This window comes from Natator depressus, chromosome 5 (assembly GCF_965152275.1).
Source record: "Natator depressus isolate rNatDep1 chromosome 5, rNatDep2.hap1, whole genome shotgun sequence".
Taxonomy (NCBI): domain Eukaryota; kingdom Metazoa; phylum Chordata; order Testudines; family Cheloniidae; genus Natator; species Natator depressus.
Window position 1 is genome coordinate 15,181,693 of NC_134238.1, and position 18,271 is coordinate 15,199,963.

The window sequence follows — 18,271 nt, forward strand, 5'->3', positions numbered from 1 at the left end:
AAAACAGACTCCAACAAGAAACCGCAGAACTGGAATTAATTTGCAAACCGGACACCATCAAATTAGGCCTGAATAAAGACTGGGAGTGGATGGGTCATTACACAAACTAAAAACTATTTCCACATGCAAATTTCCCCCCCTACTGTTACTCGCACCTTTTTGTCAACTGTTTGAAATGGGCCATCCTGATTACCACTATAAAAGTGATTTTTCCTCCTGCTGATAATAGCCCACTATAATTGATTTGTCTCGTTAGAGTTGGTAAGGCAACCCCCATCTTTTCATGTTCTCTGTTTCTATCTATCTACCTACTTACCTACTGTATTTTCCACTCCATGCATCTGATGAAGTGGGTTTTAGCCCACAAAAGCTTATGCCCAAATAAATGTGTTAGTCTCTAAGGTGCCACAAGTATTTGTTCTTTTTGCTGATACAGACTAACACCGCTATCACTCTGAAGCCTCTAGGAGGCAAACATTCTTGTCTGTTTAGCACATTTACACTTTGTAGACCACCATACAGATCAATTCAACAAGAGCCACACCATCACAGACTAGATACCAAACAAATACCATCACAGACTAGATACATTTAAAAAAGGTCTGGCCAGGGAAGGAAAACTTAGTGCTACTAATATAATTGTGGTGTGTTAATGCCTAAACGGCAGCCCTGGATATAGGAGATTCCTTTCATATATGGAGACAAAATAAGTGATTGATCATTAAAACAGGGACACATTTTCAATAACTATGTGTTGTAAAAGTCATCATGGAAATGTTAAAGAATGCTATCTGGCTAACAAATGCTGACTCTTATTGTATGGGTAAATCACAAAAAATGCGGCTCTTTATCAGTGATAGAAATTCAAGGTAAGCATAATCAATAATGAGAATAAGCTGCTCAAAGAATGAAGTGAGGAAAGTACAACACGGTTAGACTAAGCAAGAAATGGTCATCATCAGACTAATAGTAGTTCAGAACATGGAAGAGACATAGAGGAGATAGGTATCCAAGGATGAGTGAGGAGGAAGAAAAGGGGTAGACTGTAGTTTGTAAATCAGAAGTAACAATAATGCATATCCTAAAAAGGAAAGGATTTGTCACTAAGTAAGAAAAAATGAGTAAAAATATGTATTAACATGGTTCAGAAAGACTGAGTAGAACCTGAAGAAAAACCTGAAAAATAAACTTTCATAAACAGTGATACAGAACACAAAAACAAATGAAGAATGAAGTAGTAGTTAAGAGCAGGCCATCTTCTGTCAGCACGTTCTAATTTCCCACACTGGAGGAAAGGGAAGGCAACACTGGGGGAAAAGCCACATGCCCTCATGTTATGTTACACAGTTGTGTAGTGCTGGATGAAGTGATGGTGGTGCTACAGATGTGATTAAGTGTGAACATTTCCGGTAGGCATTTTACGCTGAAAGGGCTTGGAAACTCTAAAAGAGAGAGACTAAAGGGAAATTAATATTTACTGAAAGCATAAAGAAGGCTGAGGAACTCAACAGGAAGCATGAAAGTACCATAAAAAGTTTTTCAGTTGCAGTGTATATGAATGGATGAGGGAAAGGTATAATTTATGGTTTTATGTGGCCATTTCTACTAGTTTGAGATTAAATTGACAGGGGTACAAAATTAAAGCAAAGCATGCATGAAGTTTTGGAAAATTAGAACTACACATAGAAAATGAAAGCCATGGTATCTGTAGGGAAGACAAATAATGAGAGACTGAAAAAGACACTATGATAAATTGCATAAAATAGGCCTATTCAGGGCCAACCCTAGACCAAATTGCTCCCCAGGTGAGGAATGTCTTCTGCCCTCCCCCCGCCATTTGTTAAACTTTTGAATACCTTATTTTTTTTGCATTTGTAGCTCATTTCATGACTTTATGCATGATTTGCATGCATGATTTATCCCTGTCATAGAAGACGATAAATTTGCATGCTAGGATCTGTAAATCTGTATTTACTCATACCATATATAAGCAAATAAAAAATAATTTCCTCTAAGCTTATAGAAACTTCTTAATTTTAAGAATAACTGAAATGTACTAACATCAAGAAACTGAAAGATATACCAACACTGGGTGTACCAATGTTAAATAGTATTACAATAGGTGACAGCCTTATAAAGTTAACCCTAGTCCTTTAGTTCTAAAGGTCGCTTTTCTCGCCTTTGCCCTTGCAAATTGAAGCACAGCGTCACAGAGATCCAAAGACTAGCCAATGGTATTTTCAAGCAATAAAATAGCAAGTCATGTCAGTCTCTTGTTGGCTATCATTCATCGAAAATATGTTTTAACGAGCCTGAGCTTCGAAAAGCTGTGCTCACCACTCATGACTGTGACTTACAGCATGATCAGAATCCTCAAAGCTACCCACACATTAGGAAAAGTGTCCTTGAACTCTGCATCATGAATGAATTGGAGAACTTGGAGTGGAGAAAGCCTTCCTCATGCTGGGTTGCAAAATGTGACGGATGTTGTCCAATTCGACAGAGACGTCTTTATCATTGATGTCTGAACATTCCCCAGGTGTCAGCGTCTGGTGAAGGCCCATACAATTGTTCAAGAGTGTTTTCCTGTGTGCCAGCAGCTTACTAAGGTCATACAAAACCGCTCAAGGTCTTTCCTTGGTGCTTCATTTGTCTAAATCCTTCTTTGATGGACACTTGAGCAGTGTCAACGAGCGTGCAAAAAGAAAAATCCCTCTTGAATTTTTCTTCCGAGCTTCCTATCTTCTCATCTCTGTCCTCGTAGCCAAACTGTCTCTTCTTCCAATGAATACAAGTTTCCTTGAAGACAGGCTCAACTCCTAAGTTTTCCACCATTTCTTTGGCAGCAGTGATGGCATCTTCAAATCCGTTGTCTCTGTAGGCCACAATGAAATCAAGGCAGTTTCTCATGAAAGCGGTAGTGGTCACGATGTCCATTGACTGAGTCTGTAAAGGCTGGCTTACAACATTGGCTTGGAACACGATATCGTGTCAAACCACAATTGAAACCAGAAATCTGAAGTGAGTGATCTGGTTTGCCAGGCTTGGTTTGGATTCTGACCTCAGTTTTACTTGACTGCACCAGTTCCATCAGGGTGTCGTAAACCTCAGCCACTTGGTACCTCACTGGCCTTACACCGGTAATGCGGCTCTCCCAGCAAGTATCACTTAGCAGCTCCACTTAGCAGCTTCACAGTCAGATTTGTAGCATCGTCCGTGAGGATTTTCCACCTGATAGTTGATGCTGAAAACACGATGTATACACTTTGCAGTACTCCGAAGAGAAATATTGAATCTAAAGATGATGATGCTGTATCTGACACAACCAGGCTGAGGGAATGGCATCCACAAGGCATGAAGAAAACTCTTGGATTCAGTGTAAGGATACTTGCCTTGACGCCACTGTTTCTTCCCTCCTTGTTCACACTGTTGTTGTACCCTTGACTGTAACAGTCCTGAAGCTTTATTTTATTCTCATTCAAAAAGTTCATAAAGAGTTTTATTAGGCCTTTTCCAGTAGAATCATCCACAGACCGGAAACAGATAAAGTGTTCCTTTACTTGGATACAACCATCCTCGTCATCAACAAATCTTACTGTAAAAGACACTGTTTCACTGTGACTAATGTTGGGAGTGCAGTCCATTATTACAGCACAGTATTTTGCTTTGCTGAGCCACATCAGTATGTTATCAAGCACTTTCCGTGCCATAAGATCAATCAATTCATTTTGAATTGTTTTGCTGCAGTAATGGTCCACAGTTTCCTTACAAACTACTTGATGTAGGTATTCACTCATGATATTACCTTATTTCCCAAGGAGCTCTACCAAACTGAGGAAATTACCATTATGTTTAGTGAACAATTTATCTGACGAGCCCCAGAAAGCCAAATTATTCTTTGCAAAGAAGAGGGTAATTGAGAGCCGCGCTCCAGCACATTCCTCCGAAGCTGGGTTTCTGCATCAATAATGTGCTGGTTTTCTGTGTCTATGCATTTATTTAGCTTGAGCATGGACTTGACTTCCATCCATTTGGAGTAGGCCGTAAAATGTCTGGGAACTTTTAATGTCGCTTCAGAGCATCAGCTAAGTTTTGCCAATAATAGTATCAGGAAAGCGCAAGCAACGATTTGGGATTCTTGTCAAATATTTTGAAACAAAAAACAACACTTTGTCACTTGATTTCAAGTAAACTAGCCAATGCCAATTCAGTTTCTCACCATTCTCAAGCACTCTTTCGCAGTGTGACTTTGAAAAGTGTCACTTCTGCTCATTTACTGGAAACATCATATCCTCGATTTTGCCCAGCCCGTTCAAAATTGTACAATCAATAGCAGCAGAGTTTAGGATCACCGGCCAGAAACCAGGATCTGACGTATCAATCTGTGGTATGCAATTTTCCTTACTGCTGTTTCTGTCATCAAGCAAGGCTGATTCTTCTTTATCATTTCTCTCCTTTTCATGTAAACCAGGTTTTTTGTCATTACTCTCCTTTTCATGTGAGCCACATTCTTCACCATCATCACTTTCCTTTACCGCTGCAGAAAAAAAGGACGGATTTTCCATCCCTTTCCTCACATTTCCGTTCCTCATCTTCAGGTAAACCTGCTAATTCCTTAGTAACAGGACTTCCATCATTTACGCTTTGCTCCTCAATTTCTTCTGCACTGAGACAATCGCTACTGCCTAAAGCCAGGTCTATGTTGTTCTATTTCAGATATTTTCCCACTGAATTTGCCCTTTGCTGAAAACTAGATTGCAATTGAGCTTTTCGCTTCCTATACTGAGCTCCTCAAGGCTTCTTAGGGGGCATCTTTAATTTTCTACAGGCAAAAACAGCGAGCATTAGGGAAAGCAAAAGACTATATTCTGCAGTATTATAAAGTCATCAAACATTACATGTTAAGCATGGGAAAAAATAACAGTATTTCTTTTATATTGTTGCATAGATAAGGGTTTGATAGCTATCTCTGGCATCTCATTAAATATGTCCTTTATTAGTTGCTGCTTACACTTTTCAAGTCTTAAAACACAAGTACATTTTCACAATTACACAATAAAATAAGGTTCATAATATCGCAGCTGTGCTCTCACTTCACTTCAGTTCGTTCTTATATCTCCCTGACTGATTGGCGACATCCCACCCCTTATATACCCGCAGGGCACAGCTGACAACATTCTTGGAGGTTCAAGGAAAATGTAGTTCTCAGAAAGACTGGAAGGTTCCACGAGATACTACAAAGTCCAGAATATTCTAGGAGGTTAGTGAAAAATGAATCCACATATGGAATACCTGAAACATTTTACTTCAAACGTTCTATTTTCCCTTTTGTCGCTAACAACAAAAACAGCACCCTGAACCTGGCACCCCCCATGCCCAGCAGCCCAGGTGCTTGCCTGCCCCTAAATCTGGCCCTGGACCTATTGGTCCATAACACATCCGATGAATAAAGAGGATTATCTTAAATATTAATGGCAATCTACACAACAATATTTAATAATTATTTATAGGACAGTTCCTGCCCTAATTTGAGGGAGACACAGTGAAGTGCAATGATGCTGGTGATGAAGTGGCATTGTGCCAGAGCCATCCAAGTGGCACAAAACAAGAAGGCACAGGGGAGGCTACAAGCAAGTGATGTGCACACTGAAGACTGACTTCTTCTAATGCTATCCTAACTGCTATGTACGGACATTGCTCTGATGTATATGTGGAAGAGACAGGGAGGAGAGGCACCCACATGCTCTTCTCCTCACAACAGCACAGAGTAGAATTTATTCTTAAATATCTAATGGTATACAACACAGCTCCTGCCTGGGTATTTTAAACTGGTCATTGCTGAGCATTTGGCTTGGATGCTGAATGTGATTACTCAGTTGTTACGTACTATTAGTTACAAGTAGTAGTTTAACATGCAGAATGTTATCTTGAATTAGTCTGTGCAACCTTAATTCAGCCCCCTTGTTCACACGCATTATAATGCAGTCTAATCACATGATTACATACTATTTTTCCACAAGACCACTGCCTCACTCTGTGCACAGGATGAACCTGCTCTGGGGACAAATTGTCTGTTTTCTGTAGGATGCCTGTCTCACTTGTTGCAGAAGTTGGAAGACATGTAGTGAATGAGATAGAGGTCTAAGGGAAGAGAAAGGATTGCCTCATGGTTAATGCAGTTGAATGCCTTGGAGAATTGGAGAGCTTGACTTGCAACCTTAAGAATGTTCTTTTAATATAGAAATTGCAAACAAAAAACAGTTTTTTCTTAAAAAGGCGAAGTGAAAAAACAAATTCCATCATGTGACATCATATCCACATGGTTTGTCAGCAGGGTTGGAACCTTTAGATCCACAGACCTCTACCGCTTGAGCTAATGGAGGAACTGATAGGATGACAACCTACTATTGCTATATGGACCATCACTAGAGAGAGATAAGACACACTTTGCCAGTGTGTCGCAAATATTTGCTGACAGCAGGATAATGGTGACAGTCAGGAATCTCAGGTTCAATTTCAGGCTTTGGAGAGGAAAGTGTTCTGTTTGGTCACAGACAGTTCTGCATGTTCCTCCCCCAACCTTGACCCCTTTTGCCCCTTCCCTATCCATCTTGTCTCTGTCCAAGTCTGCTCTCTTCCCCACCCCTGGCTCTTCATCCCAGGCCCAATCTCCTTGCTCAAATTGTCCTTGTCTCCTAGTTTGCCCCTTCAGGCTTTCAGTCCATGTCCAGTCTCCCCACAATTCTCAATTCAAGCCAGTCACCCCTGCCAGCTCCTCATCAGATCTTCCTTCCCTCCGCCTGCCACTCCCATTTTTACACTACGCAATAGCTTCCAGTGCCAGTCTTCCTCCCAGGGTTCCAGTTCTAATCTCAGTCTCCCCGCTCCCAGGCTCCTTGTCCCAGTTTCCCCCGACACTATCTTTTTGCAGTCAGTCAAGTTATTCCCCACAACCTGGCTCCTTGTCAGATCTCTTTTTCCTCCTTTTCCTGCCTCCCTTTTCCCCCACCCCACTTAGCTCCCAGTACCAGTCTAAAAATTAATGGTAGCTTAGATACAAATGATGATGACTTGATCACATTTATAATGTGCAAACAGAAAAAAAGTCCAGACCAGTAATATAGATACTTGGTGCTTTAAAAGTGTCAATTTCACAAATCTGAAAACAACTTTCAGCCAAATCACGTGGGTGGAAGAATTTCATCAGAAAAATGTGAATGATAATTGGGAATTATTCAACAGAACTTTACTAGATGCCTGCTGGTCTGGCTCTTGTCCCCTCTGTATTCAGGTCAGTCAGATTCCTCCTCAGTGCTGCCTGGGCATCAGCAGGAGTGTCACTGACCACACAGGAGAGAGGTTCCCTGCTCTCAGTTCTGATATCCAACCTCCCATCCCAAAGCAACTGGGACAGCAATTATAAGGAAAGTCTGGCTTTGCCCCTGTAGCACTGGTCTGGTGCATGCTCAGTTGCTCTGTGCAGCTGGTGCAAGTACAGTCCAGTCAGCACTAGGAGCTGTGAGAGAATAAAGCATGCTCAGTCACTCTGTGGGGATGGCACATGTGCAGTCTGGTTTATACTAGAAGTTAATGCCCAGTGAGCATGAAATGTTTTGGACTGTTACATTCAAAGATCTCAGAAGTCTCTACTGAGCATGTGCAAATGGAGATTTTTCAAAAGTTTATATCTTAGCCAAATTCAGGCAGTTTTTCACCGGATCAGAGGGATGGGATGTCTATCCTACATTAGCACAAAAAAAGTTATCAGGAGCTAAAGAGCTCAATTAAGATACTGGCCACACCTGGAGGATGTGCCAGCCCCAGTTACTGATGAATTCCATCTCGGGAAGGAGCTGGGGGCTAGTGTAAAGAGAAGAAGTTTGCAGCAAAAAGGGTCTGCAGTAGAGAGAGGGAAGGAACTCTGCAGTCACCTTCTGGGATCAGAGCATGGAAAGAGCCCAGAGAGGCAGTTGAGGGCCCAGCATGTGATGAAAGATCAAGCCTGAGGATGACAGAAGGAGGTTTAAATTCATACTTTTACACTGGGATTTATAGGAGGATTCCAGGGAAGAGCCCTTTGAGTCCTAGCCCTGCAAGAAGGGCGAGTTTACAGAGGCTTTAGAGAGGCCTGCTGATAGGCTCAGATAGAAGGAAGCCCTAGAAGTTAGCAGGGAGTGGGTTTGAATATAGACAGACCTTGCTTGCTAACTACAGGGTCCCTGGGCTAGAACCCAGAGGAGAGGGAGGGTCCGAGTTCCCCTACTAGCTACTGGGGAAGGTGGTGGGAAAGCTCCCCTGAAAGAACAGGATAAGGATAATAAAACCCTGAGAGAAGGGTGTGGACAATGGGGCCCAGCGTCAGAGACAGAAAATCTGACATAAGGGCATTGGACATTCTGCTAATCTGGAAGTGATGGATTTAAACGCAATGGGGCTGGAAGGCTGAGTTGCGAGAGTAGCAGCAGCTCAGGTCTGGTCTACACTACAGATCTATATTGGTATAATTACATCACTCAAGGATGTGGAAAATCCACCCCCCGGAACGACGTAGTTATACTGACCTAACCCTCTGTGAAGACACAGCTTCTCCCGCTGACATAACTAATCCATCTCCCTGAGGGGCGGCAGCTATGCCAATGGGAGAGCTTTCTCCTGTCAGTGTAGAGTGCCTTCATTAAAGCACTGCAGCAGCGCCAATGCAGCGTTTGAAGTGTAGACTTGCCCTCAGTCTTCTCTAGTGCCCTTGGTCAACAGTTGCTCCAGTCCTTTGGTGTTCTATCATGCCCATCCCCAAGGAGGGGCTCTTGTGATGAGTCCACTCTTCCACAAACAGCAAAAGACACATCCTTGACGCAAAGGCCACCCCATGGTCCAAAGTATGGAGCTTCTCAAAGAAAAGGTCACCCAAATTTTTAACATGTCCTAAACAACATGCTTTTCCCTGTCCTCATTCTGGAAATTGCTAATCCATTTCAGTTAAAACTTTCCAAAATATTCAGCCTGAGGTGGACACCCAGAGAATTTCAGGCCCAATGGTTAAAGTTTGCCAAAGCGGTAGAACTGAAAATAGAGTCTTATAATGGAAGTGTCAAGCAACCTTAATAATAGGCTTACTAGCCACACCTATAATATAATTTCCCACTCATCGGCGTTTAATAGCACTGTGTAGAGCTATGTTCAGTCCTGACCTACAAGATACTCGGGTACTCTACTTTTAAGACTCTTATAATAATTACCTAACTATATACTCAGCTGACTCTTCAGCTCTAGTAACTTCCTAGTGTCAAATCAAAAGGCATACGAATAATCACACACACACAAAGAGTAAAGGATGTGGAACTCTCCTTTCTACTGACTCTGAGAACACACATTTGAAGTTCTATCACTGCTACATGAATCTTTAGGAAGGAGGAACTAGTGATATTACAGGTACAGTTCAGGTGAAGATAGATAATAAACCAAGTCAGTTCTGATGGCTAAGATGACCGATTATACTTTTAATGAGCCTAGAAGGGGGAAAAGTAACCTGGATACCATGAAACCAAAACCAGCACAGTTGACTGTAAGGCTGAGTGCTATATACGCACACAGAGATTTCACTGAAACAGAACACATCAAAATAATAGCCTGCATTCCAGAGTAGCCCCAGAACACACTAATATGACTTTATTCCGCAAGAAAAAATGTTTCAGAAATTTTGACTGAATCATGGTGGTCAAAAGAACAAACCTCTAACTCCTGTATGTCATGCCTACAACTCTTTCATTTCATATTTCGGTTTACACCAATTAGGCCTTTAAGATACAAAAAATTCCCAAGAAAGAACGCTTGGTTTCTGAAACAATAGTAGTATACAAGTGCATTAAAAACATGTCACCAACTAACAAAGAAGCACAGAATTCGGCAGTGTCAAATGTTGTCTCTTGTCCTATACTTAGACTGTAAGCGAACTGGGGCAGGGACTATCTTTTTGTTCTATGTTTGTACAGTACCTAGCACAACGGGGTCCTGGCCCGTGACTAGGGCTCTGATGCGCTGTGGTAGTACAAATAAATAATGATAATAATAATAATAATAAGTCATCTTATAAGGGGACTGGTAGTCAGGAGATCTTGGTTACCAACTCTGCCAGAGACTCATTAGGTCATTAAGTAAATAACCTGTGGCTGATTTTAGAGGTGCTGAGCACCACAATTCCAGCTGAAGTTAAAGGGAAATGAGAATACTCAGTTCCTCTGGAAACAGGGAACCAACACCTGACTCTCATAATCAACATTTTTTTTAAACAAATGGGGAAAATGAAACTTCTGTCTTTGTAAAGTGCTTTTAAATGCTTGACAAAATGTGTTATTTTCACACACAATAAAATTTCATTACATGACTGTTCAGCTTCAAAGTAGCTTCATAAAAAAAAATCCATAAACTCTCAGTAAAAAACAGGAACTTTAAATTAAGGTTTAATTAGAGAAATTGTGACATTTCTGCCTCTATATTCTCACTGAAGCTTACAAATTAATGGGTATAAAGAGTAGTCATAACAGAAAATACATTTCTTATCAAAATGACAATGAGCTACAAAACAGAAGCAATTACTAGCCCAACCGTGTATGTTTTCTTGCATTGTTCAACTATTCTACAGCAAACAATCTCACAAAAAGCAACATGACTAAGTAAGCAGCATAAAATGCTCACAACAAAACCCCAAAACACATTCAATTTATCAGGTTTTAAGGTTTCATAAATTCAAAATTTAGTTAAGGTTTTAAGAAAGTTTTGCTAAGGGTCAAACATTTTGAGACAGAATGCGGACCCAGTTTCAAACAAATCTGGTACGATTTATGGATTTGCACTGAAAATGAAAATAAAACCTAAAGCTTTGCACACAATACCCAGAGAAAAGTCTGCAAATTTTGACTTGAGTTTTGCTCTGAATTCTCAAAGTGAAACCAGGGCTGTAGACCCAAGAGAACAGTACTTCGAAAATGTGTTTGCATGAAACTCTGAGAACTGAAACCTCAGAATTTCCCACAGCTCTGATTATGAGGCACTTCTTCAGAATCTGAGGAAGACTGACTCAGTGTTAAAATTTTAAACTGCAACATACACAACATATTTCCAGTTATTATTATTTGATAACAGCGTCATAGCACCACTGAGGTTTGGCCCAGCCCCCATGGCGGGGTTGGGGGCAGAGGAGAGGGGTGTGTCTGGGTCAAATTTGAGTGAGTGGCATTGCAAACCCCATGCACCAGAGGCCAGGTCACAATGCAGAGAGCGGAGAGCCCAGCCCAGCCAGCCTGCGGGACAGGAGCCAGCTCAATTGGGACCTATTCTGGCTTTCTTGTGGTTTCTTTATTTCCCCCAATGTCTCACAACTCCCCTGAGGTCACAACCCACAGTTTGGGGAACGCTAATTTAGAGAGCTATAAGAAGGTGTTCGTTAGTATTTGTACAGTGCTATGAAGAGTTACAGAAGCATTTGCTAATGGGCAGCACGAAGTCACTGAAGAGCTCATTTTAAGCATACTGTTGCAATCTGGAAACAAAATAACATTTAGAAATAAATATAGCTGTCTGTAGGAAAATAGTACCATAAAACTTTGTGACACTGCATCTCATTTGAAGATCTCAATTAAATTATGGTTTCATGTTGCTGGGGGGTGGGGATGGGTGGGAGGGAATCAATTCACCAAAGACCCATCCGTTTACTCCATTGTTACTACTGAATTAAAGTGGGTTCTGTGCGAGTCCCAGGGGTCTGCCCGCACGGAGTCAATTGCAGAAACAAGATCTATGTTTTGATCACCTCTTCCATGCAGCTAAGACCACATTTATTTTAAATAAAAACCCTTTAGCAGTTAGAAGAGTTTCTGTGGTTTCCTGGGCTCTTTACCAGTCTGTATAATCACAGAGATTTATAAAACTGTGCTTACTAAAATTGATCTTAAAAATCAATCAATAAATAAATGTGGGTGTAATACCACAAAGGAAAATATGCCCATAAATGGATCACACAGTAATGACTGTTATAAGAACATTACAGGATATGCATCAGCACAGAGAAAAACAGGTCGACTCAAAATACATTAAATTATTCTCTTATTTTCTCTGACTTCGGCCAAGTGATGGAAGAAGCTTCCTGCTGAAATTGCTAAAATGCAATAAATACTTACAGTGAATAAGAGCTTCATTCAGGTTGTATGACTGGTGCTAGACATTCACATTTTACAGACAGATTTAGATAGCTCCCTTCTCTTCATTGATAAGTTTTTTTCTTCCCTATGAGAGCCTCTCAGCATTTCGGGAGTTGTGTGTTTGAGATTTAAGACATTTAATCAAACTAATTAACACTATACAAAATCTATTTGGAAGCTAGTCCCACACCTTTCACACTGAGAATACACACCTAAAAACATTGAAAAGGATGTAAACTGGTGTCAGATGCACCAATGCATTCTTACACCTGATTTCTAGAGGAAAAGAAAAAACATGGCTTTATCTGTCCTTTTATTTTCTTCTGACAGCCATATACAGGTGAGTGGGTCCTCAGGAACTGGCATCAGGAAGATCCTTTCACAAACTGTCCATCAGAACAGGGTTGGGCTTAACCTGCAATATTCATATCTGGATTTTGAAATCCTCCTTCTCTTCCCCTCTTCCACAAAGTTCAGTGATGTTCAGAATTAGGAACGAAACAAGAGAATCAGAAAATGCTGCTTGCCCAGGGTCGTGGGTAAAGCAAATGACTGGAGGGGAATTTTCTTGAAACACAAGAATCCTGGGGCCTCAGGGTCATAGTCTTTGACCCACTTCTAGTCAAGTATGTCATGGCTGCTAAGGCAATGTTGTAGTGTCATGGCTGCTAAGGCAATAGGAACTTGCCTGCACACCCATAGCTGAATTCTCTGGGTGAGGGCAGGAGATAACCAACCTCTCCTCTTCATTGCACCCGTCCATCTCTGTGACAAAGTTTTGGATTGCACGGGGAAACAAAAGCCCTGGAGTTCAATGTAAGCAATGCTACAGAAGTAGCAAAGGTGCATTTTGTTTGACTTTAGGCCTTATGCACAGAGGGGAGTACAGACCATTCATGGGGTCTGAAAGAAGGGATAGAAAAGAGGACTGCACAGAGGAAAGGAACAGAGGAGGGTCGAAAAGGTTGGATGATGCCCAGGTCTGCCCTCTAACTCAATGCCAATGTGTTCCTTCAGCTGTCGATAGAGCAGCATGCAACTCCTTGAAAGTCATCCATTTTTGGCCCTCTTCCCAGATGCAGCGAGAAGCTGGTCACATGAGCAGTTCACATGTACAGGACTATGGGCTCAGGTAGCAGCCCACAGGCCCAGGATTCTCTCCCCCATTCCCATAGTACTCATTTAAGGAACAAAAAGATGTATGTCCTGGCTGCCTGGAGCCACCAAAGGATATCCTACCAAGCATCCTCAGCTGAAGAGGGAAACAGAGGCATAAGATAAGGCAGCAAAGAAAATAGTGAAAGAGAAGATATGGAAAAGAAAAGAGAACAGAGGCAGAGAAGGGGAAGCATGTGAAAACTGGCAGGAAAAAGGAGGGCAAATACTTGTTTTAATTAAAGAGAGATAGTAAATATCACTCACATTATAAAGCCACCATTACACCAATGTTGGCAATCTCAGCAGTGATTACAAGGATTAAATGGACATAGAAAGCGAATTATGCTCTCACCCCCTGGCTTAACCTACACTGGCCATTTTAGGAAAATCTGCCATGTTTGCCAAAACAATGAGAGATCTGTTGACAGAGCATGTTTAAAGCCTTTAAAATAAATGAAGAAAGATGAGGCAAGGAAGTGATGGCAAGGTGGTGGCGTACTGTATCTCAATAGTTCAATAAACTCAATTCATGAGCAAAAAACTTGAATGTTAAGGAGATACTAAATCTATAGACACTGCATCCAAATATATACACCCATGCTGTGTGGGGCGGAAGGAAAAGTCTCCAGAGAAATGTTGGCCTCAGCAGTTTGCATATTTGCCGTCTGTTTTCATCCCAAAAGTTGCTTATTAGTCCCAAGAAATTTCACATACACACAAAGTCCTCCTGTTTTCTACATATAGATCTACATAATCTCCTATGAGGCTACAGAAATTTGTGACCAAAATTCTCTCTCTCGGGTTTTTATAAACCTCTATCATGTTGATAACCTGGGGAAAAAGTCACATTCCTGCTAAGACAGGACAAACTTACCTGTGAGAAAGATTCTGTTTAACTACCTGAACACTTGCTTTCAGCTTTTCACATCTCCTTTATGAATCAATGCATCACATAATCCCAAGAGATACTTTGCATGTCCGAGCCAAAAATCAGATAAAATTAGATAAAACTTCTTCTACATTGTGATAGTTTTACAAGCTAGGAAACTAGAACGACCATCCCAGTCAGTCTCTAGCACAGTTGGTCAAGGCCAATGAAATCTATGCAGAATTTGGACCATGTTATATGGCTAATATAAAAAAGATATTAATCTGGACGAAAGACAGACCGGAGATGCCAAGTAAGGAAGTTACATCCAGTTTGGGAAATAAAAACTCCCACTAAAGTCCCTTCAGTTGAAATATAAGCTGCTTAAGTAAGGTTGCTGTGAAAGCATAGGACAGTTTACCCATCATTCTATTTCTTTTTCTTCCTTGGCAGTATTCTTGAGGCAACCTGCCTGCCTACTTCCATGCTCAGTTGGAAAGAGGAAAACCAGAGAAGAACAAAGTTATCCTAGTGGCAGGAAAATCATTTGTACACATCACTAAACAAAGATTATTGAAAGGAAACTTGTAACCCTCTTTTAATTAGTCCTGTAGGAAATGAGTATATATCCTCAAATCTTGAAGAGCAAATTTAATCTGTAAACCAGTTCTACTGAGGAGACAATTATTGTCCTGAAATGTGCAAGCTTATTTCTATTCAGATAAACATCTAAATGATTTTTATTTTCTAAGAGTTATTTACCATAACAGTAACTCACCACTTCATGAATAGATCGATTGAAGCCATCATCCTCTGTAAGGATCAACAAAATTATAAGAGCCATGTAGACATGGTGTGAATTCCTTTCTTCAACTTGATAGAGAATCTCAAGAATTGGCAAAACCTTGAGGGGGAAAATAAGAATGCATTAGTTTAGCCTTTCAATCATCACAAACAATAAACACAGAAGGTTTTAAACCCTCCTTGTGTCATCCTGTCCTTCATAATATCACAGCATCCTTTACCTCCTGAAATAGCCACCCCTAACTACTGATGTAAAATGCTCAAAGGCCTTCCATCTGCTTTTTATGTCTCCGTCAGAGTCATTAACAGTCTAAACATATTCTTTCTTGTAGTGAGACATTGAATTTTAATTCCTAATCAATGGAATTCCTAGCCACACCAATTACTATAAGGCTCTGAAAATTCCATCTCCCATCTGATAGAAAAACTGTTTGCTGAACCAAATTTATACCAGTCCACAGCTAACTCAGTTGAAACACAGTTTGCCTGGCTACAATACACGGGGCCCAATCATCTTCCTCACAACATTTTACAAAGGTTTAGTCAACACAGAACTATGGTTTGAAATGGTTTTGTCCCATCCATCATAGCTAGACAGTGTTTGAACTGCACTATTCAGAACCATTGTACAACCAGAGGAGGGCAAAAACTGGCACCTTAATCCAAACCTCTTGGAATTTAAAGGGGTGGAGGTGACCAAATTAGAATCCCCAGATCTGAAAAACAATTTGGGTTGGATCCAAAACCAATAAAAGCCTGTTTTTCCAATTCTAATTCATATACTGCCAGTGTTTCAGTGTTCCCATTCTTATGGGAGTTCAGCCCAAGGTCTTGCAACATTTCCACAAGATGGCCAGCTTGAGCCAAAGTCTTGAAAGAAGGGCTGTCAGGATTTCATTGCCACAGAATTAGTACCTAAACTCTAGTCTTGATTTGTCCTCAAACTCCAGCCTAAACTTAATACTGTCTCCTCACCATTTCTTTGAATATTAGCTTTACATTGGCTCAGTATAATTTCCCCTTCCCATGATTCCTAAATCTCAAAATAATATAGTAAAAGGACTTCAGAAGATTCTTATTTCCAAGAGTGAATGAGGCACAGAGAACTCTTCCTAAGAGATTATAGATGCTTAAAGACTTAGCTTGATGTTTTAAAAAATAAACCGAACATAGCAGGATGAATCATGTGAAACCTTTTCTGGTGACCAGCCAGTACTCTGAATGCATCATATGCCTCTAAAATTACCAGAAATGTTCTGTTATAATCACCAAGTTCCAAAACAGTTTGTTTTGGCTCGACACATTAAAGACATTTTTACAGTTTCTTATAAAACCAGTGGGTTTGTCTTTATGGGCTTCTGGCACATACCTTTTCTGGGGCACATTAACCAGGATGAAGATAACACCACAGGAAAGAATGAGACTTTTTTAAAAACACGTTTTTCCCATCATTAGAACTAAACATCTTTCTCTACAAATTCAAAAGTTAGGGATTTCAAACAGTCACTTCTTTGCTGTTAAAAACAGTTCATTTTTCTACATCCTGCAATAGTAGGGATTGAGATTTTTTTTCTCTGAACTACATGATCATTGAAACGAAGACAACATTGTTATAACATTTGTATTGCAGACAGCACAATATCAGTGCTAAAAATAAAATATATTTACTTCCCCATCCCTCAGTGGGAAGCAGTTTTCCCCATATCCTTGAGCAAACAGCTCTTCATTTCTATCTATCCCTAAATATAACAAGTACCATTGTTATGGCTGAAATGGACAACTCTCACCAGCGTTAGATGCCACTACAATTCCTTCATTAGAAACTCAGCATTTCTGTTAAAGAATACGAGACACTCATCTCCCAGCTCCAATCAGAATCAATGTGTGCTCACTCGCTCTCTGTTGCATTCCCAGGAACTCCTGCCTTGAGGCGAGGAGAACAAGTTTAGAGAAGGACTCAGTTCTCCTGGATGGTAGCACAGAACACTGCCATCTAGATCACCCCTTCTTTGATATTTTTAAGCATAAGAAAAGCAGATAATGACTAAAGACATTTGTTTTTCTGACATGAAGCCTAGAACTCTTTAGTGTTATTACTGGCTTGTTCTGTCTTTCACAAGTTTTTCAACTGAAAAAGAAAAAAATTCAAAACTACCTCACACAAGGCTTACTGCCTGAGCTCACAGCTCCAATTGCTTCCAACTAAAATACAGTAGAACCTCAGAGTTATGAACAGGTTGGAATGGAGGTTGTTCGTAACTCTGAAATGTTCGTTACTCTGAACAAAACATTATGGCTGTTCTTTCAAAAGTTTACAACTGAACAATGACTTAATACAGCTTTAAAACTTTACAATGCAGAAGAAAAATGCTGATGTTAACCATCCTAATTTAAATGAAACAACCACAGAAACAGTTTCTTTACCTTGTCAAAAAAAAATTTAAACTTTTAAACTTCCAGATCCCAACGAGAGACTGCTGAATTGGAATTAATTTGCAAACTGGATACAGTTAACTTAGGCTTCAATAGAGCCTGGGAGTGGATGGGTCATTACACAAAGTAAAACTATTTCCCCATGTTTATTCCCCACCCCCCACCGTTCCTCAGATGGTCTTGTCAACTGCTGGAAATGGCCCACCTTGATTATCACTACAAAAGGTCGTCTCCTCCCCGCCCCCGCTGGTAATAGCTCACCTTAAGTGATCACTCTCCTTACAGTGTGTATGGTAACACCCATTGTTTCATGTTCTCTATGTATATAAATCTCCCCACTGTATTTTCCACTGAATGCATCCGATGAAGTGAGCTCTAGCTCACGAAAGCTTATGCTCAAATAAATTTGTAAGTCTCTAAGGTGCCACAAGTCCTCCATTTCTTTTTGTGAATACAGACCAACACGGCTGCTACTCTGAAACCTTTATTCTTGTAGTAGTTACATTTAACATAGTACTGTGCTATACAGTATTTGCATTTGTTTTTGTTTCTGCAGCCTGATTGTGTAAGTCTGGTTCCAAATGAGGTGTGTGGCGACAGGTCAGTTCGTAACTCTGGTGCTTGTAACTCTGAGGTTCTACTATATGTATACTGCACATGGCTTTGCATTGCATACGTTCAAAATCCAAATCCTTTCCTAGTGCTAGTACAGTTATAAATTCCAATAGAGGATAATTCTCTTTGCACAACATAAAGTAATATAAAAGTACTGCAGAGTTTCATTTACAATTTGCAGTGAAAACAACAAAAAGCT

General features: G+C 40.5%; 1 protein-coding gene across 3 annotated transcripts in view; it reads right to left on the reverse strand.

The window, feature by feature from the left end:
* DYM (dymeclin) overlaps positions 1 to 18,271 on the reverse strand; it is a 392,088-nt gene that overhangs the window by 166,191 nt on the left and 207,626 nt on the right. For all 3 annotated transcript variants that reach the window (XM_074952350.1, XM_074952349.1, XM_074952351.1), the window contains one exon: positions 14,999 to 15,124. In XM_074952350.1, the coding sequence (XP_074808451.1) occupies positions 14,999 to 15,124 (126 nt within the window). The remainder of the gene's footprint in view (positions 1 to 14,998; positions 15,125 to 18,271) is intronic.